Below are 21,113 nucleotides of genomic sequence, written 5' to 3'. Positions count from 1 at the left end.
ATTGTAACATTTACTTTTGAGTATTATATTATTTACTTACATTTCTGTCTTTCTTCAGTTTTTTGAGACTATAATTTAGTTTTTGATCCCTAAAATCCCTAAACTCAATTGAATCTCTATATAGTCAAGTATGAATAAATGAATGTGCTCTAGTTCTTAATTCTAAAAAAGTGTAATGTTAAGTTTACCACAGAAGCTTCATATTTAGAAAGTAATTTTTACTTTTGACGGCAATGTTCAAAATTTTTTTACTTATTCTCCATCTATAAATCCATTTTTGATATTTTTTGTAAGGCACAGAACTTTTTCAGTGACACATTATAGAATAAACACATTTTTTTTAAATAGAAGAGACACTTCCCAAAGAAATTCAATGTAAAAAAACCACATTATATTTAATTTTCTAAATGAAAAAGTGCAAATATTTTGTATACATGCATGAGCATTTCAAGATTTTAATTGCTTTTTTACTTCAGGAAGGTTGTGATGTATAAACATTTTACAAATCTGATCTCAAAAAGCAATGATTTGAATAATCTGTGCTTTAATGCAAAAACAAAACATGAATTTGTTCAGTTTCTTGTACATGTTTATTAAACATTTCAGTATCAATAATTTCTTAAGATTGTAACATTTAACCTTATAATGGAGCTAATACCAATTCTATTCATGGGAATATATTTTGGAGTTTTGAACAAGTTGAAGTGAAATGAACACCACTGTCTTTTCAGGTTGTGCTTGGAGCAAAGATAAAGAAGCATCAACTTATTCTTTTCCCTAATAAAATCTTTAATGCAATTTTATGACATTACTTTATGCTATTATCATAGTGTTAAATATATTTTTGCTTCTGTTTGTTACTGAAACTCAATATGACATCTCTGCACATCACCAATTTTCACTTTAATTTAGAATTTAAATATTTAATTTGGATTTCAGAAAAAAATTCTGAAAAATATAGATCAGCAGGTAGCATCTTTTGCCTGCCCTCAACCATAAATTTTCAATTTGCTATGAGTTGTCATGGCATCACTTTCAGGAATTTGTTTTTAAAATAACTTTTTAGAATTAAAAAAATAGTTGCCTCTGGACCAAAGAGGGGACTCAGAATCGCTGAAGTTCTGAAGGAGAATGTGCTTTATTGTTCCCACCTGTTTCATCTTTTATTATAAAGTGGCAATTTATACTACCATTAGAAATATACATTTATATATAAATTTTTACATTCAAATCTCTTTATTTTTGATTACCTATGACTAAGTACCACATATCAAATAAAAACTCTATATAATATATCCTTATTTCAGAAGCATATGTATATGTACACATATATATTTGTAGAACAATCCACTGTTTTAAATGTGATTCTGATTTTTTTTAAAAAATGCTATTTACAATTTATGACAGAGAAATAACCTCAGACAGTTATGATAGTAAAATAAGTGGGGCGTTTTTATGTTTGACTGTGTTTCACCCTGTGCAAATGAAAATGAAGCAACTTCATGAAAACCCTTCTCAGAGCAAGGCCATGTAGACTAACCCAGGAAAGTGGAACAGTAAATTTTTCTATTTCTGGGTCTATGTTTAAAAAAAATTACTGTTGTTGTTGTCATGCTTCTTCTCCAAGAAATCAGTCATCCTAAATTAGAACCTTCAAAGTTTTCAGTACACATTAAGCCATTCTTGATCCGTTAATTTTGTTTTAATACTCTCATCTCTTGCTAGTGGCACCACAGGACCACCAATCTATATATAATACCTAGCTATAACATTGTCATTTTCTTAAGTAAAAGAATTATTTTAAAAAGCCATCTGGATTAAAGGATGTTCATAAAGCATCACAATATGCATCAAATTGATGTCTCTTTATTGGGGCCAGTATATTATGGTTAAAAATGTGCTTTAAAATTCATATGTAAAATTCAAAACCCAAACTATTACTATGACCAAGAAGAGGTTCACTTGCTGTCCTCAAGGTCCCTGCAGCACAAAAGTCTCTGACCTAACTAGTGGAACTTCAGCACCATTTTGTTTCTAGACCTCAAACTTCTAACTTAAAAATCAAGTTATGTATATGGGCCAGAAAAGTACTTTATGAGAGTCTCAAAAGTTTTGTCCTCATTCTCAAGCCCTGTGTTTTTATGTTACAAGAAGGTCTCTTAGAATAAACATGTCTTAACATGTGTATATATATATATATATATATATATATATATATATATAGCCAATTACAGAGCTTTGCTAGAAGTCATATTTCTCCTGCGATATCCCCAATGAATTTTAGAAAATGCTTTCTGCACTTATGGAAGATTAAGTGATGGATGAATTGAGACCCAGAAATTGTAATAAAGAATATCAAAGTAAATAATTGTTTTACTTGAAATAAACCTGAGAAATGGCTTATAATTTTTGAGGAAACCAGATAATTATGTTTGCATTTGCTAATTTTTTGAAAACCTAGACAATGAATACTGATATTTTCTATTACGGGTTTCATGAGCTTATGTATAAGCAGCAGTTAAACAAATGTTCACTTGTGCTCAATTTATGTCAGGTTAATGTGCAGAAGTAATAGAAGGTTTCCAACTTATTCTCTGAAATTAATTTTAACTAAGACAAAGCTAATATCCAAAACATTTCATTGTGGTGAACATTTGCTTAAATTATATAGAGAAAAAATATATACAGATTGGGTAGTGAGAACTCTGCTTCTCAACTGCTGTCAGGAAGGAGACAAATGTGACTCTAGATGACAAACAGTCACTGAGAAGATAGGGAAGAACTGGGTCAGAGATTCGTATCTCTATCATATTTTTATAATATTTAACTGGATTCAGTACATTTTGTCATGAAGTCATCAGTGGAATTAATAACACTTTTTGAACCTGTCAATTGTGTTACCAGATGAGTTTGTGATTAGTGTATGCATGTGTGCAAGCATCCATCCCACAAAAGTTCAAGTCATTTCATGCTAAATGAGCCTGTGATCTATTTTGTGGATGCCTCTTTTTATTTCTTCAAAGAAAAGACGGCTTTGTGCTTTGGATTTGTTTGGTCCTGAAAGTGACCAGTGTGTTTATAATCAAGTTGAATCAAGAGTGACAAGGAGAAATACAACCAATATTTTTTATAAGGGCATTCATTTCCTAGAGAGCAACATTCCTTTTTTTCTTTTTTTGAAATTTAAATGTCTTTATTTGTTACTTTCCCAATATTTTGGTTAAACAGATAGTTCTTTCAAATTTGTGTTCAAAATCCTTGCATAAATGCATAACTTTCCTTCTTTGCAATTGATTAAGCAAATTCTTCCATTTCGTTATCTCCTAACCACCTAATAACATAAATAGAATACTCGGTGAAGTACATGTGCCACTATTGGAGATTAATGATTGTGTAGAGTGAGAGAAACTACAGTGACCTTGAACAAATACAGCAACCAGTGGCAAGGTCATTGAAGTGAGAACCTAGAGCTGCTGCAAAATGTATATATTTTAGGGAGTCATATTTGAGACAATACATGCTGGACAGTAGAGTTAAAGGAGAAGTAACATGCTAAGTCTTCTCATTGATAATATCCATAAATCTGCATACATTTTTTAACATTCTGTTTTGTTTTGTTTTAATTTGGATGTCTCTACACCACTCCTGATTTGTAGGACTAAGTAGATCTATTTTTTCCGTGGCAATTCTATAATGTTCATTTCTTCCCTAATATTTTTTTAATACTTCAGTATTCCTAGCTATATTTGCCTAGTCTTACACTGAGTATTTTGAATTTTTTTTTTACTACTTTAAGCTGCTTACACAACTCTGTTGAAACCATAGCTGTAATTCCATATTGTTTCTCTATACCCCTGAAAATTTTGGTCTATTAAAGTACGCTTCTGTGTTCTAGGAGATACACTTACAGTCACTTATAACAAGCATATATAACAACAAACAAGCCACCTGCTTCATAAGATAGTAAGTTAGAAATTTCACAGCCATGCCTCCCAAAATCATGGCAGAATTTGGAAAATGTTGTATACATAAAATTCTGGTAAGTTACAAAGGTAGATACAATTTGCTTTGACCAATTTTTCTAGGAAGAATTTTCTTATGAAAAAACCCTCTTCCTTCTATTCTGCTGCAAAGGATGGTAAAAAATTCGCTTAGACAACTAGACATGCACCTATACTCTCAAAGGTGTCCACAAAGTTAAAAATCAGACCAAATAGTAAGAACACATAAAGGCATGGTAATAACAAAAAATTTCCAAAAGTTAATTCAGCCTTAGAAAAAAAATTATCAAGATTACTAAAAAATGAGATCCTAGATTAATATCTTTGATAAAAATATGACATTCTCTTAAGATAATCTGAAACTTATTTTATGAATGAATAGATCTGCTAATACCATTAGATTCAACATAAGACTATCCTTTGCTTAAAACAATCATAAATAACTTGAAAAATAAATGTTTGAATTTTTCTTGATGTTAAATGATTGTTTTATATCTTAGAGGCATTAGAAAAATCTATAAATAAATGTTCAATATCATGGTTTTAAAAAAATCCTGAAAACAGGATATATGTATGCCTCAATTTCAGAAACCCGAAGGAACTACAAAATCAACACAAAGCCCTCAGCATAGCATTACCCGGAGTTTAAGCTATTTAGGTTATTACATCAATTTGTAAGTTCAATTCTCCAGAACCCTTTTATTTAATGTAATAACTTTATTTCATTTTTTATTACAGTTATGTCTTCGTTACAATTAGCCCTCTATTAATAACTGCACAGTTTAATGTTTGTGGAGTCTTGATTCATTGTCCCCTTGCTTATACACATGTTAATATTTGTTCATGTACATTTCCTACCACATTGCAACAGAAACGCTGTGATTCAATTTTCCTGTCCTACACAAAGGAAGATTTTGGGAGCCACTAGGTCCTGCATTGTCATTTTATTTTTCTCTCCTTGGGTAGATTTATTGGAAGGAAATGGATAAAGGGGAGGGAAGAAAGGGAAGGGATGAGAAAGGGACGAAGGGAAGAGTTCTCGGCTATGTTGAATCTTGATTCACAACTTTGCCTCCATTCATGGTTGGTGTTCCAGAACTCTTCCTTGAACGCCCTTGTTTTTCTCCAATTTCATGTAATGATGGCTCTCTGTACATACACACTAGAAAGGAAAATGGCAATATTTAGTTATTATAATTGTAGACATTATTTTGGTCTCAATAAACATCTCAAAGGAAATTTTATAATATTTTTAATAAATTATGTTTATTAATTCTAGAAAGAGAGGTCAGGATAGAGAGAAAAAAACATCAGTTTGTTGTTCGTCGTATTTATACATTCATTTGTTGATTCTTGTATGTTCCCTGCAATCTTGGTGTACTGGGACAATGCTCAACCAACTGAGCTACCCAGCCAGTGCTTCATATTATAATCTTCCGAATTCTCATCACGAGCTCTCCTCCCCACGGTAAAAACAAGTTTTGACTTGATAATATATTAATAGTTACACATGGTCCTCATCCAGTTCTATCAGTACAACCTCTGAAGTATTCCAGAACTGCAGACATATGAGTGGTTTCTGCTCTCTCATAGATAAGGCTTCAGGCTGTGCTGTCCACTAACCTATATAACAAGAGTTTTATCTAGAGTTAGAGGAGACATTAAGGGTATAACATTTAAAGGATAGAAAAATATATTTACTTTTTTAGTCTTTAGTCTGCAATTTAGTTTGGGTAAAAAAATTCCTTGTATACATGCTTATAATCTTACCTGCCTGAAAAAAATATGACACAGTTGTGCTAAATTAAAATGTTTATTGTTCATTTTCAGAGTATTCTACAAAAGAAATTATAACAGGAGAGAAGGCAGTAAAAAGTAAAAAAGGGGACGGCAAGATAGCAATGGAGTAGGCGGACGTTCCAACTTCCATCTCCCAGAACCAAAGAGTATTACAACTTAATTTTGAGAACCTTCATCTGGAAAAACCAACTTTGGCCTAAACCAAGAGGAATCTATAACCAAAGATCACTGAAGAAGCCACACTGAGACTGGTAGGAAAAGCAGAAACGTGGAGAGGGCTGCTTAGCTCCTGGAGCAAGTAGTGGCCTGGAAGGACTCACATGGTGGTGGGGTTTTACTGGAGAGGGGAGGGTCCTGGGCCCCAGGACCAAAGCCCCAGCCTGCAGACCCAGAGCCTAGAAGAGGCATACAAACAGTATTTAGTTACAAAACAAGCCAGGATACTGTTTGCGAGAAAGAGACAAATTTCTCAGACCCAGAACTTGTCTTAAAGGAACCATACAGAAAACCTCTTTCACAACCACTCACCCAGGGCTCTGGGGGAAAGAGAAAGCTGAAAGAACCAGCAGGAAGACAGTGTAATCTAAGAGGCACAGGGAGAAACACTTTAAGTGACAGCCACCCTAACTCCTGGTATGAGTCACTCCCCAAATCTAAAGTGAATATTTTTTTTGGAACCAGCAATACCAGCAAAAGGAAGCAGGTCATCAGCCAAATGGAAGCTCTCCCACAGCACATAGAGCAGAGTCGCTTAGAAGCAGGGAGCCAGTCAGGGATACAGTATTGGATGCTGAGGTCTAAGCTACAACGCCACCCCCACACTGCTGAGTGCTCAAAGGAGGGTGGGTGGGAGCAAGGTCCTGTCTGCAGAGCAGAAGCCAGGAGCTGGCCACAGCTGTGGTCCAAGAGCATGAACACAGTCTCGCCCGCTGGGGCGGGGTGGAAGCCAGCCCCGGCTTGTAGCCTGGGCCATGAGGGTAGGCAGAGGCTAGGACAGCCAAGGCTTACAACCTGGACACATGAACGCAGTCTGACCTGCAGGGGCTGGGCAGAGGCTGGGGCAGCCAAGACTTGCAGCTCGGACATGTGAATGAAGCCCTGCAGGGGGAGGGGTTGTGGAGACCAGGAACCAGCCAAGGCTTACAACCCAGAGCGAGAATGCAGTCCGGCCCATGGGAGTGGGTGGAGGTGGGGGGGGCGGGGCAAGGCATGCAGCCTGGACATGCAAAAACAGTCCTGCCCATAGGGGCAGGACAGAGCCAGGGAACCGGCCCAGGTTTCAGGCCTGGGCACTCAAAAGTGGTCCGGCTCATGGGGGCAGGGCAGAGGCTGGGAGCCAGCCAGGGCTTGCAGACCAGGCACACTTGCACAGTCCCACCTGCGGAGGCAAGGCAGAAACTGCGGCAACCGCAGCAGCGGGTTGGTGTCAGCCATGCCTGTGCCTGAATGCCCAAGGTGGCAGCAGTGGTGGTGGTGGGCCTGCAGACAGATGGCACCTTGGGAACACAAAGGGCACACCCATTGGACTCGTGGCCACACCTTTCTGAGGGCTGAAAAGAAAGAAAAATATAAAATAAAAAAAATGAAAAAGAAGGTTGGATAGAACGACACCTGAGGCTAAGGGGCAAACCACATCCAATACCTTACATTACCCCTGATTTATAGTACTGAGCCAAATAAGTAGCCACCAATAAGAGATGGAAGAAAATTGGATCTCAGGGGAACCTGAACATTTAAATGAACATCCTCCAGGCCAAAAGTAGATAAAAGCCAGCCTAAGTTGTTATTAATAATGGCACCTGGGCTCAGCAGAGGCAGCCACAGGATCTGGATCACCTCTTGTTCCAAAAGATAGATAAAAGCCAGTCACAGGCAACGATCCCCACTAGTCTGTGCCAGGCTCTGGCCAAGAAGGTTCAGGGAGCGTTCATCCAGTGGCTAGATACAAACAGCATCAGTTCAGGACCTAACAACCCTTGTTAGAATGAAATCGTAAGGAGGGGCTTCTAACACCTGACCCAGTTAAGCTATAGAAAACTGAAGAGAGGCTCTACTTGTTAAGAAGACCACAATTCGAACAAGCCTACAAACCACAAACAGAAACAATGAGAAGACAGAGGAACGTAAGCCATGTGAATCAACAAGAAAAATCTCCAGAAAAAGATCTGAATGAAATAGAAGTAATCAAATTAACAGATGGAGAGTTTAAAATAATGATAGTTAGGATGCTTAAGGATCTCAAAGCTACAATGGATGGACTTAATCAGCGCCTAAATAAGAAATTGTAAGCATCAAACAGGAAACTGAAATAATAAAAAAGAGCCAAACAGAAATAACAAACACTATATCAGAAATGAAGACTAGAGATGACGTCAGAGTAATGGCGGAGTAGGAAGCGATACCGATAAATCTCCCCCAAAACTCAATAAGATCTTCAACCAGAAACAGAAAAACCTATACTTGGAGCTTCCAGATTCTTTGCAATACACCCAAAGGTATGATTGAGTGAAAAATTGGCTAAATATATAACCAAACCCCGAAGGAAATAGGGAGTAAGAAATGCTCCGCCTTCCTCACTAACCTAAACAGGGCGGCTTTCTCTGGTAACTGTGAATATAGAAACTGAGGCGGGCAAAGGGGGTGAATAGATCCAGGCCCCCGCAGCAAAAACGGCCGAACCAGGCTGTGGCTCAGAGATCCAAGCGGAGGAAAATCTGATCCTGTGGCAACCCGGGCAATACAAGCTAACACTCGCGCCAAACCCAAACAAAGAAAGACAAGCGGAGCGGCCATTTTACCCGGTCTCCTGGTCGGTGCGCAGTTAGTGGAAGAGAGATTTCTTCCTAAGCCGCGGAAGTGGGTGCCCGTGTTGCCCCACGGAGAGGCAGGGTCAGAGGCCTTTCTGTGGGCTGAGGGCAGAGTCTCTGGGCAGCCCCAGCACCCTGGGAAAGCCACGCACGGGAGGGAGTGAGAACTAATCCCAACGGTGGAGATTTTCCGTGCTGGAGGCTGTTTCACTCAGAGGGAACCACGGCCGGCCTCATATCCTGGTTTGCGCGCGCAGATAAGGAGTGAGCGATTCCTCCGAGTGCCTCGGCAGTGCGCGCCCGTGTTATCACAGAGAGGGGCAGAGTCAGGGGCCTTTGTGTGGGCCAAAGCGGAATCTCGGGCCGCCCCAGCGCCTTGCAAAAGCCGCACACGGGGACGGAGCGAGACTCAATTCCAACGCTGCAACTTTTCCCTGCGGTTGGGGGTTTCACTCAGAGCGTGAGACTGCTGGCCGGATATCCTGGTTGCAGACAGTGAGTGAGAGTTTCCTCCAAGCGCCCCGGAAGTGGGCGCCCGCTTGTGTTACCGGATAGAGTGGCAGAGCCAGAGGTCTTCGAGTGGGCGGAAAGCCCGCCTGATTATGCTAGCAGCTCTGACTGACTGAGCCTTACCCAGAGCCCTGTGCTGAGTGGAAATAGAGTGGGGAGTTGCCAGCAATTTGAGCCTCTTACTATCCAGGCAGAGGCAGCAGCAACCCCATACCTGGACTATCAGGCTACTAATTGAGGAAGGAAAGACTAGGAGAAAGGCTCCAGGAACACAGACTCTCTCACTGTCGGAGCCTATAAATGCTAATGAGCCTCGACTCCCAACGAGAATAAAGCACAATACATGACATTGCCATAAAGACTTATCAACTGCAAACCTCTACCTGAGCGTGCCAAAGGGGCAGAACCCGGGGTACAGAGTCACCGACCAGGAAGAGGGAGAGAAAAGAAAAAGCAAGAAGATAACCTCTCAAAATCAAGAATAATATGCAGACTTTATAACCTATCCCATTTTATTATATTTGTTCGTTTGTTTCTCTTATCTTCATTCTTGAGACTTTTTTTTCCTCCTCCAATTTGGCCGATTAACTCTCTACCGGTCTTACTCTCTCCTCTCCTTGAACTACACTACCCATAAGTGTTACATCTCCCATTATCTTTTCTCTTCTCTTCCTTTCTCTCTATGAGGGTTGCACTCCAAAACCCTTAACTCTCTCTCTCTCTCTCCTTTCTTTTTTCTTCTTTTAGTGGTTCCCTCTTTTTTTCTCTCTCTCTCTTTCTTTTCTCCCTCTATATTAGTTTCTTCCTTTCTCCTTTACATCTCCTCTCATTCAAACCTCAATAACAAACAAATTATCTTATCTGGGACTCAAACCTATGTTTGTGGCATTTTGGGGGGTTTTTACTTCACCTTTTTAACTCACTAGCAGTGCTCCCATCCCTGGCTCTCCATATTATCTAGTTCTTGTTCCACTAAATACAATAGTAAGTTTTTAATTTGTCCCCCCATTTTTCCATTTTCCTCTTATTCCTCTCATCATAACTCTTAGAAAACCAACACCTAAAAGCAAATCATTTTATTCTTGACCCAAATTTTTTCCTTATTTGCTTTTTGTGGGTCCATACGCTCTTTTTTTTTTCCTTTTTTTTTTTTTTTTTCTTTCTCTCTTTTTTGCCCCTTTATTACTTTTCCCCAATTCAGGCCCTCCATCACAGGCATTGTTTGTTATAACTCACAGTCCACCACAAGATTTTCTCAAGAAAGAGGGGAGAGGAGAGGAGAGGAAAAAAAGAGGGGGGGAATAATTTCCTTTTTTAAAAATTTTTATTTTATTTTATTTTTCTTTATTTCATTATTAATTTTTTTTAAAAAAAACAACTTTTTTCGATTTGTTATTTTTTTATTTTTTTTTAACTTTTTATTCTTTATTAAATCTCATTAATACTATCAACAAAACTACCGTCAGATGCCATTAAGGAAGAGAAAATTGAATATCATGGATACAAAAGAAAGAGAGGTAACACAGCTAGATGAGGAAAAATCTATGGAGAAAAAATTTAATATATTGGAAACCTTGGAGCTAAATGACAGAGAATTCAAGATAGAAATCCTAAAAATCCTCCGAGATATACAAGAAAACACAGAAAGGCAATATAGGGAAATCAGAAAACAACTCCATGAACACAAAGAATATATGTCCAAGGAAATTGAAACTATAAAAACAAATCAAACAGAGATGAAAAACTCAATTCACGAGCTGAAAAACGAAGTAACAAGCTTAGCTAATAGAACAGGTCAGATAGAAGAGAGGATTAGTGAAATAGAAGACAAGCAACTTGAGGCACAACAGAGAGAAGAAGAAAGAGACTCAAAAATTAAAAAAAATGAGATAGCCCTACAAGAATTATCTGACTCCATCAAAAAGAATAACATAAGAATAATAGGTATATCAGAGGGAGAAGAGAGAGAAAATGGAATGGAGAACATACTTAAACAAATAATTGATGAGAACTTCCCAAGCCTGTGGAAAGAACTAAAGCCTCAAGTTCAAGAAGCAAACAGAACTCCAAGTTTTCTTAACCCCAACAAACCTACTCCAAGGCATATCATAATGAAATTGACACAAACCAACAGCAAAGAAAAAATTCTCAAGGCAGCCAGGGAAAAGAAGAATACAACATATAAAGGAAGGCCCATTAGATTATCATCAGATTTCTCAGCAGAAACTCTACAAGCTAGAAGAGAGTGGACCCCAATATTTAAAGTCCTGAAAGAGAGGAACTTTCAGCCACGAATACTATACCCATCAAAGCTATCCTTCAAATATGAAGGAGAAATAAAAACATTCACAGATACAGAAAAGATGAGGGAATTTATCATCAGAAAACCCCCACTCCAGGAATTACTAAAGGGGGTTCTCCAATCAGATACAAAGAACAAAAAAAAAAAACAGAGCCACAAGTAAAAGCTCCAAGAAGAACACAATAAAACCAAATTTAAACTGTGACAACAACTAAAAGAAACAGGGGGAGAAGACGGAGATTAACAGTAGCAAAGGACGATGGAGTGCAAAAGTACTCACAAAATAGTTCGCTACAATGAACAGGGTAAGGACCCTTTTCATTACTCAAAGGTAACCACCATTGAAAAAACCACCACAGAAGCACATGAGATAAAAAAGATAGCAACAGAGGAAAGATGTATGGAATACAACCAAATAAAAACAAAAGATAGAAAAACGAAAGAGAAGGATCAAACAAGACACAAAACTAACAGAAAGCAAGATATAAAATGACAATAGGGAACTCACAAGTATCAATAATTACACTAAATGTAAATGGATTAAACTCACCAATAAAAAGGCACAGAGTAGCAGAATGGATTAAAAAAAGAAAATCCAACTGTATGCTGCCTACAGGAAACTCATCTAAGTAACAAGGATAAAAACAAATTCAAAGTGAAAGGCTGGAAAACAATACTCCAAGCAAATAACATCCAAAAAAAAGCAGGTGTAGCAATACTCATATCGGATAATGCTGACTACAAGACAGGAAAAGTACTTAGAGACAAAAATGGCCATTTCATAATGGCTAAGGGGACACTGAATCAAGAAGACATAACAATTCTTAATATATATGCACCAAACCAAGGAGCACCAAAATATATAAGACAGCTACTTATTGATCTTAAAACAAAAACTGACAAAAATACAATCATACTTGGAGACCTCAATACACTGCTGACGGCTCTAGATCGGTCATCCAAACAGAGAATCAACAAAGACATAGTGGCCTTAAACAAAACACTAGAGCACCTGGATATGATAGACATCTACAGGACATTTCATCCCAAAGTGACTGAGTATACATTTTTCTCTAGTGTACATGGATCATTCTCAAGAATTGACCATATGTTGGGCCACAAAAACAATATCAGCAAATTCAGAAAAATTGAAGTTGTACCAAGCATATTTTCTGATCATAAAGCCTTGAAACTAGAATTCAACTGCAAAAAAGAGGAAAAAAATCCCACAAAAATGTGGAAACTAAACAACATACTTTTAAAAAATGAATGGGTCAAAGAAGAAATAAGTGCAGAGATCAAAAGATATGTACAGACTAATGAAAATGACAATACGACATATCAGAATCTATGGGATGCAGCAAAAGCAGTGATAAGAGGGAAGTTCATATCGCTTCAGGCATATATGAACAAACAAGAGAGAGCCCAAGTGAACCACTTAACTTCCCACCTTAAGGAACTAGAAAAAGAAGAACAAAGACAACCCAAAACCAGCCGAAGAAAGGAGATAATAAAAATCAGAGCAGAAATAAATGAATTAGAGAACAGAAAAACTATAGAAAAAATTAATAGAACAAGGAGCTGGTTCTTTGAAAAGATCAACAAAATTGACAAACCCTTGGCAAGACTTACCAAGGAAAAAAGAGAAAGAACTCATATAAACAAAATACAAAATGAAAGAGGAGAAATCACCACGGACACCGTAGATATACAAAGAATTATTGTAGAATACTATGAAAAACTTTATGCCACTAAATTCAACAACCTAGAAGAAATGGATAAATTCCTAGAACAATACAACCTTCCTAGACTGAGTCAAGAAGAAGCAGAAAGCCTAAACAGACCAATCAGCAGGGAGGAAATAGAAAAAACCATTAAAAACCTCCCCAAAAATAAAAGTCCAGGCCCTGACGGCTATACCAGCGAATTTTATCAAACATTCAAAGAAGACTTGGTTCCTATTCTACTCAAAGTCTTCAAAAAAATTGAAGAAGAAGCAATACTTCCAAACACATTTTATGAGGCCAACATAACCCTCATACCAAAACCTGGCAAGGATGGCACAAAAAAAGAAAACTACAGACCAATATCTCTAATGAATACAGATGCTAAAATACTAAACAAAATACTAGCAAATCGAATACAACAACATATTAAAAAAATAATACATCATGATCAAATGGGATTCATCCCAGAATCTCAAGGATGGTTCAACATACGTAAAACGGTTAACGTAATACACCATATCAACAAAACAAAGAACAAAAACCACATGATCTTATCAATAGACGCAGAAAAGGCTTTCGATAAAATACAACACAATTTTATGTTTAAGACTCTCAACAAAATGGGTATAGAAGGAAAATATCTCAACATGATAAAGGCCATATATGATAAACCATCAGCTAACATCATATTAAATGGCACTAAACTGAAGGCTTTCCCCCTTAAATCAGGAACAAGACAGGGTTGTCCACTCTCTCCACTCTTATTTAATGTGGTACTAGAGGTTCTAGCCAGAGCAATCAGACAAGACAAAGAAATAAAAGGCATCCATATCGGAAAAGAAGAAGTAAAGGTATCACTTTTTGCAGATGATATGATCCTATACATCGAAAACCCCAAAGAATCCACAAAAAGACTACTAGAAACAATAAGCCAATACAGTAAGGTCGCAGGATACAAAATTAACATACAGAAGTCAATAGCCTTTCTATATGCCAACAATGAAACAACTGAGAAGGAACTCAAAAGAATAATCCCCTTCACGATTGCAACAAAAAAAATAAAATACTTAGGAATAAACATAACAAAGAATGTAAAGGACTTATATAATGAAAACTATAAACCATTGTTAAGGGAAATCGAAAAAGATATAATGAGATGGAAGAATATACCTTGTTCTTGGCTAGGAAGAATAAATATAATCAAGATGGCTATATTACCCAAAGCAATATACAAATTTAATGCAATTCCCATCAAAATCCCAATGACATTTTTTAAAGAAATAGAGCAAAAAATCATCAGATTTATATGGAACTATAAAAAACCCCGAATAGCCAAAGCAATCCTAAAGAAAAAGAATGAAGCTGGGGGCATAACAATACCTGACTTCAAACTCTATTATAGGGCCACGACAATCAAAACAGCATGGTATTGGCAGAAAAATAGACACTCAGACCAATGGAACAGAATAGAAAGTCCAGAAATAAAACCACATATATATAGTCAAATAATTTTTGATAAAGGGGCCAAGAACACACAATGGAGAAAAGAAAACCTCTTCAATAAATGGTGCTGGGAGAACTGGAAAGCCGCATGCAAAAGAATGAAACTGGACTACAGTCTCTCCCCCTGTACAAAAATTAACTCAAAATGGATCAAAGATCTAAACATAAGACCTGAAACAATTAAGTACATAGAAGAAGACATAGGTACTCAACTCATGGACCTGGGTTTTAAAGAGCATTTTATGAATTTGACTCCAATGGCAAGAGAAGTGAAGGCAAAAATTAATGAATGGGACTACATCAGACTAAGAAGTTTTTGCTCAGCAAGGGAAACTGATAACAAAATAAACAGAAAGCCAACTAAATGGGAAATGATTTTTTCAAACAACAGCTCAGATAAGGGCCTAATATCCAAAATATACAAAGAACTCATAAAACTCAACAACAAACAAACAAACAATCCAATAAAAAAATGGGAAGAGGATATGAATAGACACTTCTCCCAGGAAGAAATACAAATGGCCAACAGATATATGAAAAGATGCTCATCTTCTTTAGCTATTAGAGAAATGCAAATCAAAACGGCAATGAGATACCACCTCACACCTGTTCGATTAGCTGTTATTAGCAAGTCAGGTAATAGCAAATGTTGGAGAGGCTGTGGAGAAAAAGGAACCCTCATACACTGTTGGTGGGAATGTAAAGTAGTACAACCATTATGGAAGAAAGTATGGTGGTTCCTCAAAAAACTGAAAATAGAACTACCTTATGACCCAGCAATCCCTCTACTGGGTATATATCCCCAAAACTCAGAAACATTGATACGTAAAGACACATGCAGCCCCATGTTTATTGCAGCATTGTTCACAGTGGCCAGGACATGGAAACAACCAAAAAGCCCATCAATAGATGACTGGATAAAGAAGATGTGGCACATATACACTATGGAATACTACTCAGCCATAAGAAATGATGACATCGGAACATTTACAGCAAAATGGTGGGATCTTGATAACATGATACGAAGTGAAATAAGTAAATCAGAAAAAAACAGGAACTGTATTATTCCATACGTAGGTGGGACATAATAGTGAAACTAAGAGACATTGATAAGAGTGTGGTGGTTACGGGGGGGAGGGGGGAATGGGAGAGGGATAGGGGGTGGGAGGGGCACAAAGAAAACAAGATAGAAGGTGACAGAGGACAATCTGACTTTGGGTGGTGGGTATGCAACATAATTGAACGACAAGATAACCTGGACTTGTTATCTTTGAATATATGTATCCTGATTTATTGATGTCACCCCATTAAAAAAATAAAATTATAAAAAAAAAAAAAAACAAACAAAAAACAAAAAAGAAATGAAGACTACATTAGAAAGAACGAAAAGCAGGCTGGTTGAAGCAGAGGATCAAATCATTGACTTAAGAGGACAAGATAAGCAAAAGCACGATAACAGAACAGCAAAAAGTAAGAGGATCAAAAAATCTGAGGAAACTCTAAGAGAGCTCTGTGACAACATGAAAAGAAACAAAATCTGCATAATAGGGATTTCCAAAGAAGAAGAGAAAGAACAAGGGATAGAGAACCTGATAGAAGAAATTATAGCTGAAAATTTCCCTAAATTGATGCAGGAAAGAGTTATACAAGTTCAAGAAGCAGAGAGACCTCATTAAATTAAAAAAAAAAAAAAAACCCAATGGACCTACATCAAGACACATCATAATCAAAATACCAAAGCTAAGCTATAAAAAATAAAATACTAAAAACTGCAAGAGAAAAACAGTCAATAACATACAAAAGAGCTCCCATAAGGATGACATCTGACTTTTCAACAGAAACACTTCAGGCCAGAATGGAATGGCAAGATATATTCAAAGTAATGCAGAACAAAATCCTACAACCCAGGTTTCTTTATCCAGCAATGCTATCATTTAAATTGAAGGAGAAATAAAAAGCTTCCCAGACCAAAAAAAAAAAAAGAAAAAGAAAAAGAAAAACTCAAGGAATTCATCACAACCAAACCAATAAATGCTACAAGAAATGGTAAGGGGCCTACTATAGACAGAAAAAAGAAGAAAAAATGTCTAGTAAAAGAGAAATGTGGATTTAAACAAAAATGGCAATAAATAACTACATATCAATAATAACCTTAAATGTAAATGGCTTAACTGCTCCAATCAAAAGACACAGGGTAGCTGAATATATAAGATAACAGGACCTGTATATGCTGTCTACAGGAGACCTACCTCAAAACAAAAAATACACATAAACTGAAAGTAAAAGGATGGGGAAAAATATTTTGTGCAAATGCAAATGAAAAAAAAACCTGGGGTAGCAATACTAATATCTGACAAAATAGACTTTAAAACAACGACTATATAGTAAGGGATAAAGAAGGTCACTACACAATGATAAAGGGAGCAATCCAACAGAAGAAATAACCATTATAAATATCTTTGCATCTAATATAGGAGCACCTAAATATATAAAGCAGACTTTGATGAACATAAAGGGTGAGATCAACAGCAATACTATAACAGTAGGGAATTTCAATACCCTACTAACATCACTGCATAGATCCTCAAGAAAGAAAATTAACAGAGAAACAGCAGCCTTAAAGGACACACTACATAAACTGGATTTAATAGACATCTTCAGAACCTTTCACTCTAATGCAGTATATACATTATTTCAAGTACTCATGGTACATTCTCTAGGATAGACCACATGTTTAGACACAAAATGAGTCTCAATAAATTTAAGAAGATTGAAATAATATCAAGCATCTTCTCTGATCACAATGACATGAAACTAGAAATCAACTACAATAGAAAAATTTAAAAAACATTCAAATACTTTGAGACTAAATAGCATGTTAATAAATAATGAATGGATTAACAATGATTTCAGAAAAGATATCAAAATTTCCTTGAAACAAGTGAAAATAAACACAACAACTCAAATTTTATGGGACACAGCAAAAGCAGTCCTGAGAGGGAAATTCATAGCCTTACAGGCATACCTTAAAAAGCAAGAAAAAGCTCAAATAAACACCTTAAGCCTGCATCTAAAAGAACTAGAAAAAGAACAGCAAGTAAAACCTAGAGGAAGTAGAAGAAGAAAATAATAAAGATCAGTCCAGAAATAAATGGCATAGATGCTAAAAAAATAAATAAATAATACAGAAGATCAATGAAACCAAGAGCTGGTTCTTTGAAAAGGTAAACAAGATTGATGAACCTTTAACCAGTCTCACCACAAAAAAAAGAGAAAGGACTCAAATAAATAAAATTATAAATGAGAGTGGAGAACTAACAACTGACACAGTAGAAATACAAAGGATTGTAAGATAATAATATGAAGAACTGTATGCCAAAACATTAGACAAGCTAGGTAAATGGACAAATTTCTTCAAACACATAATCTTTCAAAAATCAATCAGAAAGAATCAAAAAACCTAAACAGACTGATTACAATAATTGAGATTGAAATGGTTATCAAAAAACTCCCAACAAACAAAAGTCCGGGGCCAGATGGCTTCACAGAAAAATTTTACCAAATATTCAAAGAACTAACTCCTATCCTTCTTAAGTTATTTCAAAAAATTCAAGAGGGGGAACACTTCCAAGCTCCTTTTATGAGGCGAGATTATTCCTCATCCAAAACCAGGCAAACACACTACAAAGAAAGAGAACTATATGCCAATATTCTTGATAAACTTAAATGCTAAAATTCTTATAAAAATATTACCAAACTAGATCCAGCAACACATGAAAAAAAATCATACATCATGATCAAGTGGAATTTATTCTGGTGAGGCAAGGATGATACAATATTTGCAAATCAATCATTGTGATTCATCACATAAACAAAAGGAAGAAAAAAAATCACATGATAACATCAACAGACACAGAAAAAGCATTTGATAAAATCCAGCACCCATTTATGATCAAAACTCTCAGCAAAGTGAGAATACAGGGAACATACCTCAACATGATGAAGGCCATCCATGACAAACCCACAGCGAACATCATACTCAATGGGTAAAAGTTAAAAGCAATCCCCTTAAGATCAGGAACAAGGCAGGGATGCCCCATTTCATCACTCTTACTCAACATAGTTCTGGAAGTCTTAGCCACAGCAATAAGACAAGAAGAAGAAATAAAAGGCATCCAAATTGGCAAAGAACAAGTAAAACTGTCATTATTGGCTGATGACATGATAATGTACATAGAAAACCCTAGTCTCAGTCAAAAAACTACTAGACCTGATAAATGAATTTAGCAATGTGGCAGGATGTAAAATCAATACTCAGAAATTAGTGGCATTTTTATACATCAACAATGAACTGTCTGAAAGAAAAATTAAGGAAACAATCACCTTCACTACTGAAAAAAATAAATATACATATTTAGGAGTAAATTTAACCAAGGAGGTTAAGGATTTGTACTAGGAAAATTATAAAACACTGATCAAAAAAATCAAGGAAGATACAAACAAGTGGAAACATATACCATGTTCATGGATAGGAAGAATAAACATTATTAAAATGTGTATATTACCTAAAGCAATCTAAAATTCAATGCAGGTCCTATTAAAATACTGATGTCATACTTCAAAGATATAGAACAAATATTCCAAAATTTATATAGAACCAAAAAAGAACACGAATAGCCTCAGCAATCTTGAAAAAGAAGAATAAAGTGGAGTGGGTGGTATCACACTTCCTGATATCAAGTTATACTACAAGGCCATTGTACTTAAAACAGCTTGGTACTGCCATAGAACAGGCATACAGATCAATGAAACAGAACAGAGAACCCAGAAGTGAACCCACACTTTTATGGACAATTGATATTTAACAAAGGACGTAAGAGTGTACAATGGAGTAAAGACAGCTTCCTTAAGAAATGGTGTTGGGAAAATTGGACAGGTACTTGCAAAAAAATAAAACTACACCATCAATTTACACCATTCACAAAAATAAACTCAAAATGAATAAAAGACTTAAATGTAAGTCCTGAAACTATAAGCATCTTGGAAGAAAAAATAGGCAGTAAGCTCTCTGACATCTCTCACAGCAATATATTTGCTGATTTATCTCCACAGGCAAGGAAAATAAAGCACAGGATGAACAAATGGGACCATATCTAACTAAAAAGCTTTTGCACAGCTAAAGACAATATGAACAAAATAAAAAGACAAACCACACAGTGGGAGAACATATTCGACAATACATCTGATAAGGGATTAATAACCAAAATTTATAAAGAACTTCTAAAACTCAATACCAAGAAGGTAAGCAATCCAATCAAAAAATGGGCAAGAGAAATGAATAGACACTTCTCCAAAGAGGACATACAGATGGCAAATAAGCATATGAAAAAATGTTCAACATCACTAATCATTAGAGAAATGCAAATTAAAACCACAAGGAGATACCACCTCACACCAGTCAGAATGGTGTTCATTAACAAAACAACACATAATAAGTGCTGGTGAGGATGTGGAGAAAAGGGAACCCTCCTGTACTGCTGGTGGGAATGCAGAGTGGTGCAGCCACTGTGAAAAACAGTATGAAGATTCCTCAAAATTTAAAAGTGGAACTGCCTTTTGACCCAACCATCCCACTTTTAGTAATATATCCTAAGAATACCAAATCACTGATTCAAAAGAATAAATGCATTCCCATGTTTATGGCAGCATTGTTTACAATATCCAAGATCTGGACACAGCCCAAGTGTACGTCAGTAGACCAGTGGATTAAAAAGCAGTGGTGCATATTCACAATGGAATACTACATGGCTATGAAAAAAAAGAGGAAATCTTACCTTTTGTGACAACATGGATGGACCTGGAGATTATTATGCTAAGTGAAATAATCCAAGGTAGAGAAAGAAAAATACCATTTGACCTCAGTCATTTGAGGAATCTAATGAACAATGTGAACTGAGTAATGGAATAGATGTAGAAATGGGTTCAATGGGACGAGAGAGAAAGGGGTCAGAGGGAAAGGGGATGAGAGGATGGGATCAGAGAAGGGAAAGAGATTAGTGAAATTATATATACATAATGCAGCATTATGGAGAGCAGAAATCCTGGAGGGAAAGGGGGAAGGCATTGGGGGGAGGGAGCAGGGGGTTGTTGAGGTGAACACGGGGGTGGGGGAAAGATATATTTGGGGGGACATTTGAATCTATGTAAACACAATAAATTAGAATAAATAAAAATTAAGAAAAAATAAATAAAACTAATACCTAATTGGGCAGGTCATGGTGGGTAGCTACACATTTGTCCTAGAGAAAATTTTAGCTTTGTCCTAGTCAAGCCCTTTCCATTTTTCTTGTGCATCCAGGTTAACACCTTTGAAGCACCAGTGTGCTTCTCTTTTTCAGAGCCCTTGGAAGTGTGAACCACCCTCAAGGGGGCTTATAATATTGTTAGCTATCCTGTAATCCAG

General features: G+C 36.5%; 1 protein-coding gene across 3 annotated transcripts in view; it reads right to left on the bottom strand.

The window, feature by feature from the left end:
- Positions 1-991: 991 nt before the first annotated feature.
- Positions 992-21,113, bottom strand: part of FGF12 (fibroblast growth factor 12) — a 614,868-nt gene continuing 594,746 nt past the window's right edge. For all 3 annotated transcript variants that reach the window (XM_066241209.1, XM_066241208.1, XM_066241207.1), the window contains one exon: positions 992-5,163. In XM_066241209.1, the coding sequence (XP_066097306.1) occupies positions 5,045-5,163 (119 nt within the window). In that variant the 3' untranslated portion in view covers positions 992-5,044. The remainder of the gene's footprint in view (positions 5,164-21,113) is intronic.

This window comes from Saccopteryx bilineata, chromosome 8 (genome assembly GCF_036850765.1).
Source record: "Saccopteryx bilineata isolate mSacBil1 chromosome 8, mSacBil1_pri_phased_curated, whole genome shotgun sequence".
NCBI lineage: Eukaryota > Metazoa > Chordata > Mammalia > Chiroptera > Emballonuridae > Saccopteryx > Saccopteryx bilineata.
This window is presented reverse-complemented; position numbering and strand designations above follow the sequence as displayed.